This window comes from Cetorhinus maximus, chromosome 15 (genome assembly GCF_964194155.1).
Source record: "Cetorhinus maximus chromosome 15, sCetMax3.hap1.1, whole genome shotgun sequence".
NCBI classification, from domain to species: domain Eukaryota; kingdom Metazoa; phylum Chordata; class Chondrichthyes; order Lamniformes; family Cetorhinidae; genus Cetorhinus; species Cetorhinus maximus.
In genome coordinates, this window is record NC_135893.1 from 56,700,306 (window position 1) to 56,710,498 (window position 10,193).

The window sequence follows — 10,193 nt, forward strand, 5'->3', positions numbered from 1 at the left end:
AAAGTAGGAGAGGGAATCAGGGAGATTTATGGGGGGATGGTTCAAAACTTCAATCTTGAAGGTGAAGGCACGAACTCCAACGATGGGGTGAAGGATATAGGGGTTGAACAAGAAGCCAGAGCTGAAGGAATGCATGGATCTTGGATGGTTGTCGGGCTGAAGGAGGTTATGGTGATATGGAGGGGTAAAGCAATAGGACAATTTGAAAACAAGGATAAGAATCTCTGTCCCTATCTCTCTCTCTCCCCCCTCTCTCTCCATCCTCTGTCAGAGCTCCCTCCCTTCTCTCTTACTGTCTATCTGCATGCCGATTTCATTATTTTTCTGTCTCTAACATTCTCTCCCTCTCTCTGCCTCTCCCACTGTTTATCTGTCTCTTTTCCAGTCAGGCATGTGTTGGGCCACAGACAACTGGAGCCAACACAGTTTTGGGGAGATGGTAGTGTAATGATGATGTCGCTGGACTAGTAATCCAGAGGCTCAGGCTTATGCTCTGGAGACATGGGTTCAAATCCCACCTTGCAGCTGGTGAAATTTAAATTCAATACAATCTGGAATTGAAAGCTAGTCTCAGTAATGAATGATTGTTGAAAAACCCATCTGATCACTAATGCCCTTTAGGAAAGGAATCTGCTGTCCTTACTGGTCTGGCCTACATGTGACTCCAGACTCACAGCAATGTGGTTGACTCTTAACTGCCCTGTGAAATGGCCTAGCAAGCAACTCAGTTCAAGGCCAATTAGGGATGGGCAACAAATGCTGGCCTTGCCAGCGATGCCCACATCACCTGAAAAAATAAAATAAATTAAGCCCAGGTTGAGGCACTGACTTTGAGATTGATCCCAGGGATGAGGAATGATTATGGGTTTGGAGGGACACAGGGAATAATCTGGGAGCACAATGCTGTCTTCAAGTGGAGGGTGGGTATAACTTCACTCCTGCACTTGCAGGGTTTGCGAGGACTGGTCCTGCATTAGGACAGAAGCCTAGGAACATATATATCACTTGCTCAATTGTCAGGGTGCAGACAGTATTGTGTAGGGTAGAACAAGCTGAAAGGAGTGGAGACAGAATTTAAAGGTGTGGGCATAGAACCATGCAGTGTAGAAGGAGACCTGCTGTGCCCGTGCAGCTCTTTGAAAGAGCTGTCAATTAGTCTCATTGCCCTGCCTTTTCCGCATAACCCTGCAAATCTTGTCTTTTAGTATTTATTCAATTCCCTTTCGAAAGTTACTGTGGGTCTGCTTCCACCCTTTCTAGCAAAGCATTCCAGCTGTGGGTCTGTTCCACCCTTTCTAGCACAGCATTCCAGCTGTGGGTCTGCTTCCACCCTTTCTAGCACAGTATTCCAGCTGTGGGTCTGCTTCCACCCTTTCTAGCACAGCATTCCAGATCATTATCATTTGCTGCCTTCAGAAATTTTTCACATATCCCAACAGATTCTTTTGCCAATTATCTTAAATCTGTGAACGTTGGTTACTGGTCCTCCTGCCACTGAAAACAAGTTTCTCCCTATCTATATTAAAACCCTTCCTAATTTGGGACACTTGCATCAAATCTTCCATTAAGAGAACTCGAAACGTCAACTTTGCTCTTCTCCGTCGATGCTGCCAGACCTGCTGAGTGTTATTTCTGTTTTTGTTTTCCATTAACCTTCTCGGTTCTAAGAACAATACCAGCTTCTCTGGTCGTGCCACACATGAGGTCTTCCTTATATATTTTATTAACAACAGAAAATTTGTGCCCTTCTTATGGTCTCATGGTAAAGATACGGTGCTCTCCCCCCACTCCCACACTGAAAAATCGGAATACTTTTTTTCTGCCATATAAAGGCTCTTTAGATAATATATTTGAAAAAGGGGGAAAATGCCTACTTGAAAATTCACAACCATTTCGTTTAAATACTAGGAGACTGATGTTGAGCTTTCTCATTAATAAGACGCATCTCCTCTGGCGAGCCTGCATATGAGTCGAAGGATTCGATAGTTGTAAATTGCTTCCACCTCCCATTTTTTATCTGGTTAAAAATGAGGCAAAGGTGGGTGGGGCAGTGTGACTATTTAGCTTACACTGTCCCCCACTTTAGATGAAAACGGGGACATTAACGATATACACGGCATTTTTAGATCCCAGCACTCAGCACGGGTTATTCTTAACGCATCTCTCTTGCTAGTGCCACCGATCTGCATTAATCTTTTGGGACTGTGGAGATCTAGTGAATGAACACAGTGCTGGAGTGGGTTTCAATAACTTAAGAACAGAAGCATGTTCCTAACACGTCTCCTGCCAATTAGACGGATGCAGCGGTATCCTGTGAGTAAAAGCAACGCCGGGTAGTGTACATATCCCTGGCTGCCCTGCGTCGCATCAGGGCAATCCAGATCTAATACTCTGAACACATCTCCCGCCCATATGGGCAGTTACTGTTTCATTAACTAATGCCTTGAAAGTAAAGGATGCGTTTCCATTAAGTGATTGAACTGTCTCTTTCCACTCACTGCACGAAACCAACCCAGAACTCCACATTTAAACGCGAGTGTAATGTTTCTGTAACAGATTGTGCTCTGAGTCATGGCTCATAAAATGCATCGTACTTGCTGGGCGCAGAGCGGAACACACATCGCATATTTGCGAATGTTAATGTATTAAACTGCGACCAGGATTTGTATTAGATGCAGTATGAGTGCATTTAAATTAAGCTTCAGGCTTGATTTGATACATAATTAAGTCAACTGTGCAGAGCCAAAACATCTTAACCCATTAGATGCCGATGGCAAGATGTTTGCCTTGGATGGGATGGAGCATTCGTATATTTTGGGGAGGTGGGGCTGCAAAATGCTACGGTTCTTTCTCATTGAGGTGTTCTCCCCTCTCCATAATGTAAGCCCTTGGAGGTGCCTCTTACCTGTACCATTCCAACCCCTTCTCATAGTGCCTATCGAAGAAGTGAGGCTCCACCCCGACGGCCCTGACGTCCGGATGCACCCGGATAGCCTCCAGCAGTGCCCGGGTGCCTCCCTTCTTCACTCCGATGATGATAGCCTGGGGCAGTCGCTGGAGCCCGAAGTCCGGGGTGCTGTTACTCCGGCTCAGTTCCTCGTCCGTGGTGCTGGATTCCTGGGCTTCCTTCTCAAGCCAGCTTTGCACCGTGTAGACCTCGACCGGGCTGTTCCTCCAGTCGCTGGTTGTCCCCGCCACCTCCCCCGAGACTCGGTCAGAGCTGGCCGTCTCCACCCTGGGACTCGGGCTGAGCCAATCCCTTGGAGTTGTCGGGCGCTCGCCAACTCTGTCTTGCTTCTGTTCAGTCACCAGGGGCCGGGATTGGTACAGGTAGCTGGTGTCGTGCAAGGGAAATTGGATGGAGGTGTAGCAACTCATCAAAGTGTAGCAGACATAGGTGAGTGAGAGAGACAGAGTGAAGGCAAAGAGCAGCCGCTGAGATACTTTATATGGATGGACTGTTGGGCTGGACCAGAAAGCCATTTCTCACAGCAATGCTGTTCAAAGGACAGTTGAGAGACATCTTCTCACTCCAAATGTTGCATGAACCTTTGCAATAAACTGTCCCCATCTAATCCTGATGGAACGAAAGGACCTCTGATTTATTTTACTGCAAGGCACATTCTACTCCGAGCGCATCAGTTCTCGAAAGCAAATGCCCATTGCATTCCGAATATTGATTCCCCTTTTTTGCCTCGGGCTTTTTATTCCAGATTATATTATTTTTTTCTTACAAATCGCAGTATTGAATCCGACTGTCCTCGCCCCGGTTGCATCGCCGAGAATAGAGTCCATCTGCAAACAGCAACCACAAATCCTTTAATACACAGGAGATCCTGATTACAGATCACAGAATCAGAAAGGCTCCGGATTCAGCTCCCGTTCCCTGGAAAAGCAACAACCATCTGGAACAAATTCTGCAAATCCTTTCCTTCAGCTCACTGATCAATGACCGCTCAGCAACACAATCTCGTCAGCACCGACAACGCAGGTGAGCGGCGACTGGAGCTCCCAGTCAGCACCGAGTCTCCAGCAAAGTGCAGTGTAGCCTGCCAGACTACCAGCCCTCCTCCCCTCTCCCGTCCTCCCCTCTCCTGTCCTCTCCCGTCCTCCCCTCTCCTGTCCCCTCCTCCCCAGACCTCTCCTCCTCAGACCCCTCCCCCATGCCCCTCCTACCCGACCCCTCCTCTTCAGATGCCTGCTTTCCTGTCCCCGCCTCCCCATACCCAATCTCCTCAGAACCCTCCTCCCCTTTCCCCTCCCCATCCCCTTTTCCTGTCCCATCCTCCCCACTAGATCCCCTCCCCCTCTCCTCCTACCCAATCCCCTCCTTCCCTCCCTCATTATCTCTATCATCTCCTCTTCGTTCCTCCCCTCTCCCCTCCTCCCATATTCCCCCTCCCTCCTCCCTTCTCTCCCTCTCCCCTCCACAACTCTCCTCCCCGCTAGTTCCTTTCCCCACCCCTCTCTCCTCCCCCTCTCCCCTCCTCCTCCTCCCCTCCCCTCCTCCCCTCCCCTCCTCCCGTCTCCCCCTCTTCTCCCCTCGATCTCCTCTCCCCTTCTTCCATCCCCCTCCTATCCTCCCCTCTCCTACTCTCCCTCTTACCCTCTCCCCTCCCGTCTCCCCTCCTCCCCCTCCCCTTCCCCTCCACCCCTCCCCTCCTCCCCTCCCCTCCTCCCGTCCCCCTCCTCCTGTCTCCTCCTCCCATCTCCCCTCCTCCCATCTACCCCTCACCCCTCCTCCCCTCTCCCCATCTCCTGTCTCCCCTCTCCCCTCCCCTCCTCCCCTCTCCCCCTCTCTTCTCCCCTCCTCCCCTCTCCCCCTCTCTTCTCCTCCTCGATCTCCTCTCCCCTTCTTCCCTCCCCTCCTATCCTCCACTCTCCCTCTTACCCTCTCCCCTCCTCCTCCCCTGCCCTCTGCCCCTCCCCCTCCTCCACACCCCTCCCAATATCCTCCACATCCCTCCCAATATCCTCCACAGCCCTCCCAATATCATCCCCCTTCCCTCCTTTCTTGTCTCCACATTCCCTCCCCTCCGGTTTCACGTCTTCTCACCCCTCTCCCCTTCCCCTCTTCCATCTTTCTTCACTATCCCACCCCTACCCTGCCCTACCCCTGCATTCCTGCCTCCCCTCCCCTCTCCCTGCTCTACTCCCCTATCCACTCACTCCCCTCCACTCTCTCCCTCCCATCTCGCTCTTCCCTCTCACCCTTCCCTCCCCCTCTCCCGGTCCATCTCCCATCTCTCCCTCCCCTCTCCTACTCAGTCTTCCCTCTCCCATCTCCTCTCTCTCCCCACATCTCTCCCCCTCTGATCTCCCCTCCAGCCTCCCCATATGATCTCCCCCTCCCTTCTTATCCATTGCACTCCCCTTCTCCTGTCTCCCTCCCCTCATCTCTCTCCCACTCCCCGCCCTTCTCCCGCTCTCTTTCCCCCTCCCTTTGCCCCTCCCCCATCTCCTGCCCTCTCACCCCACCTTTTATTCCATCCCCCTGAATCTCTCCCCCCTCCCCCTCCACTTTCCATCTCCCCCCTCTCCCCCTCCCCTCTCCACCTCATTCTCCCCTTCATCTGTCCATCAATCTCTGCCTACCCTACTACTCATCATCCACTCTTCCCCCTCTCTCCCTTCCCTTTCCCACTGCCTTCTCTCCCTCCCCCTCCACCCACCTCCTCTCCCCTGCCCATGCCTCCCCCTCCCCTCCCTATCCCTTCCTCCCTTCCTCCGCACTCCCCTCCCCTCCCACTTTGCCCTCCCCTTTAACCCTCTCTCTTCCCCTCCCCCTTTCCCCTCACCCTCTCACTCCCTTCTCTCCTCCCCAATCTCCTCTCCCCTTTTGCCATTTACCCCCTTCCTCCCCTCCCTTCTCCCCTCCATTTTCTCCTCCTCCCTCTCCTCTCTTCCCTTCTATCCTGCCCTACCCTACGCCCTCCTACTTTCTGACCCTCCTCTTTCCCCTTTCTCTACCCCTCCCCTCCCTCCTCCCACTTTTTGTCCACTTACATCTCCCTTCCCCTCCACTCCCTTCTCTTTCAATCTCCTCTCCTCCCTTCTCCATCCCCTACTCCCCTCTCCATTCCCCTCCTTTCCTCAATAAAAATATTTCCCAATAATCTTAGAGAAACTACGGGAAGACACAAATATTCTCAATAACATAAGAGAGAAAAACTGAAGGAAAGCAGAAATGGTCCCAATATTTTTGAAAATATTTGTGCTTTCCTGTAGTTTCCCTCAGGTTATTGGGGAATGTTCTTGTTTTTGTCATCTTTCTCCCTGAGATTAATGAGAATATTCCTGCTTTCCTGTAGTTATTCTCTGTTCATGCTGCCCTGTAGTTGTTGGGAATTTTGTCTCTACCAGCTGACAGATCCCTAGCTGTCTTGCAGTTTTACATCCCTGTTAGTTTATTTGCTTGCATCAGGAAAGTTGCCCCTCTTGTTTCTTCAAGATACATCAACATCTCACAAACTTTTAAATCAGGGACTTGTGGACTTGATCTAATAAATGCATATTGACTGATGAATAGTTCCATTGTTTCTTTATTTTAGATTTTTGCATAAATATTGGCGATTCACAGTCACTTTCTGCCATGCTTTAAAGAATTTTTTTTTGACGGTACATGTTAATTATCATCTTACATTCTTAGTAAGGAAAGAGGGACTAAAAGCTTAAATGCTGCAATAATTTGGGAAATCCACATTAAATCTTTCTGAATCTCTCAAAGGTTTGCTTATATAAAGTATTTGGGTAGCTGAAGTAGGATGATGTGAGATTAAACATGCCGTCAAGGCTGAAATCCTTGATTTGTGTTTAAAAATGTAAAGTTTGTGGCGATAAATCCAGTTAAATATTGTGTTGGTAACAGCCTGGCTCCAAACTGCAGCTACATAGTCGGAGACTGGATTGAAAGTAATCAGCAATGGAAACCTACATTAATCTCCATCTGAAATAAAAACAGAAAATGCTGGAAAAACTCAGCAGGTCTGGCAGCATCTGCGAAGAGAGAAACAAAGTTAATGTTTCGAGTCCATATGACTCTTCTTCAGAGCTAAAGAAGAAAGAGAGGGAAAGGAAAGAGAATCCAGGAACTGCAGAGCAGAAACCAGCAAGACAAACAATGTTGAACTGTATTGACTGGCATGTTGGAGCTGTGCAGTGATCTAGTTCAGGCTTAGCTCTGAAAAAGAGTCGCACAGATTTGAAATGTTAACTCTGTTTCTCTCACCACAGATGCTGCCAGACCTGCTGAGTTTTTCCAGCATTTTCTGTTTTTATTTCAGATTTCTAGCATCTGCAGTATTTTGCTTTTATCTTAGTGTTTAATCTCTATCTGCTCTCTTTTCTCACTCTGCATCCCTTCACCATTTTATCATCTTACTCTCTTGCTTGTCTTTTCTGTTTTCTCTTTTTAATATTCATATTTTTCCTTTCATTGAGTTGTTTTTTTTCTCTAATCTCTTGCTGCATCAGCTCACTCACTTCCTTTCTCTTTTTCAACTATATTCTTCCCTCCCTCCCTGACCCTTATCTCCTCCTTTCTGTGTGTCTTTCTCTCTCTCTCTCACATATTTTACACTGTATTACATTTTAGATTATTTCTATAACTAAAATAAGTAAGATTGAAAGACTGCAAAAAGACCAACTGTGCATTTGTACAATGGTTACTATAGCGTTCTCTGGCCAGCTAGCACATGTTTTTATTTTGGTTTGCTTTATCACCCCACTGGAGACTTAGTTCCCTTCTTATGCCTTGCTAACCCAAACATTTTCAGCAATCCTGGAGTTGGGACTGACACTGAAAGTGGGTAAAAGGTTTTAGACTGCAGATGCCTATGGAGTAGTGCTACTGGAATAAATGATATAATTCGTAAACATTGGTAGAGAGATGTAATCGCATTGTTGTTCATGAATATGTAATATTTAATTTGTAATCAGTACCAAGTATTTGACTCTATGTCTGAAAATTCTCTCATCTTTGGCATATAGGAGTGGAATGCAGTTACTGGACTGCAACTTGCTGGTCTACCAGCTGCAGCCTGACTAGGTCACTGCACAGCTCCAACATGCCAGCCAGTACAGCTCAACATTGTTTGTCTTGCTGGTTTCTGCTCTGCAGCTCCTGGATTCTCTTTCCCTTTCCTCATTTTCCTCTTCCGCACTCTCATTTCTCATTCTCACTTTTTCTCTTTCTGGCTCACGATTTCCTTTTTCTCACGTGTCCTGCCTTTTTCCTGTCTCTCAGTTTTCTTTTCTTCTCTTTCCCTCCTTACTGTTTCTTTTTTTTTCCTGGCCTAATTTCTTCCTCTTACTCTTACCTCTCCTTTCTCTCACCCACTCCCTTCCTTAGCCTTTCCCCGCATCTCTTTTCACGCTTTTCCATTCTCCTTTCTTTCCCACTCTCCTTTCTGTCTCATTCTTGCCTTTGCGCTTTTGGTCAACAAATACGAGTGAAGCAAAAACTGGATGAAGAGAAAGAACCAGCATAATAAATCTCTTTAAAACAATGTTTAAAGAAAAGGAACAGTTACCACTAGTAAAAGGCTGTTTGCTGCCCCCACATGGACATCATGAACATTTAATATTGTCGGGCTTAAAGGAAGCCTTGAACAGCTCCTTTAAGAAAAAAAATGTTACTTTTACAGAGCTCCTCAGGGGGTTGAATAAAACACAGTGGCTGGAATCATCCGCTCCCATTGGGGGCAGGCGTTATGGCGGGTGGTGGGGAGAATTCAGTGGGAGGTCCAAAAATTGGTTTCACACGGCGTGAAATCACAATGGGATCATCCAACGGTATCCGCCATGGTGGATTGTGACTCCCACTGGAGGCTGGCATGCACCCGATTTGCATCCTGCTAATGGGATGCAAAGTAAGGCCCGAATGGAATCGTCCCCAAATGCCCGACTTACAGTTACGCCGGTAGGAGAACACACTGGCCCAGGACATGTCTGGACAAGCATGATGTACAGAAGTTGGGAGTTACCTTTAGGGCCTTGCTCAGATCGCGGACATCTGAGGAGAAGATGATATTGGAGCCCTACAGCTACCGGACCCTGGAGGAACACATGCATCGCATGCTGGGCGGATCCTCATGCACATGGCTCCACTGCGAAGCAGCTTTCGCATGGTGGGAGGTCTCCACACAGCAGCTTCAACTTCGTTGAGGCTTTGGACCTTCACGGACTTCACCATGGGCTCATACCGTCTTCCGTTGTCTCCATTCATGCTTTGGGTCTCCTTCGGAACTTCACGGACTGCGCCTTGGGCTTGTACAGTTGATCAGCGAAGTGGGGTGGGGGAGAGGAAGATCTAGGTGTGAGTGAGAGAGGAAGGTGTACCGGTGGGGGGAATGGGAGGGTTGAGGCTGGAAGGAGGGTGACAAAGGTGTCTGGAGGGGTACAGTTGGTGTGGAGAGACAAAGGTGCCTGGGGGGTGAGGTTGGTGGGGGGAACAAAGGTGTCGGGAGGGTGAGGCTGGGAGGGGCAAGGAGGGCGTCCAGGGGGAGGAGGGAGTATGGGGGGAGGAGGGTGTAACGGGGGAGAATGCTGCAGGTGGGAAGGTAGGTTTAAGGGGGCTGGGAAGGTGTAAGGGAGGGAGTTCGGAGAGGGGAAGGTGTCTGGGGGAAGGAGGGAGCTCAGAGGGGGGAAGGTGTCCGGGGAGAGGAGAGAGCTCGGCGGGGTGAGCTGTCCAGGGGAAGGAGGATGTTCGGAGGGGGGAAGGTGTCCAGGGGAAGCAGAGAGTTTGGAGGGGGGAGGTGTCTGAGGGAGGAGGGAGCAAGGGTGGAGGAGGGAATAAGGGTGGAGGAAGGAGTAAGGGTGGAGGAAGAAGTAAGGGGGTGTTGGAATGTCCGGTGAGCATGCAATAGAGGGATCTGTGGAGTCAATAAATGCCTCTTGGGGAGCGAACTCAGGGTGGATGTGGTAGGAGGGAATGATAAGTGTGAGAGGGAGCAGAGGGAGCCAGTAGGCTGGGAGGGTGCATTGGAACCGGTAGAAAGGGCAGCGAGGGTGGTTGGTGGGACATCGAGGCAAACTCAAACCCTGGGGGTAGGAAGGAAGAGGCCGGGGTGGTCAATGTAGATGGGAGTGGGATGTTCAGGAAGGTAGGGAATGTGCACATTCACCTGGACATCCTGGAATGACAAGGGTTTGGGCTGTAGGGTAACGGTAGGGAGGTGGAAGGTGATGCTGGG

General features: G+C 49.3%; 1 protein-coding gene across 1 annotated transcript in view; it reads right to left on the reverse strand.

Moving 5' to 3' along the window:
• Positions 1–3,513, reverse strand: part of LOC144691155 (heparan sulfate glucosamine 3-O-sulfotransferase 4-like) — a 7,015-nt gene extending 3,502 nt beyond the window's left edge. The window contains exon 1 of the mRNA XM_078559220.1: positions 2,906–3,513. Coding sequence (XP_078415346.1) covers positions 2,906–3,483 — 578 coding nt within the window. The 5' untranslated portion in view covers positions 3,484–3,513. The remainder of the gene's footprint in view (positions 1–2,905) is intronic.
• Positions 3,514–10,193: the final 6,680 nt, after the last annotated feature.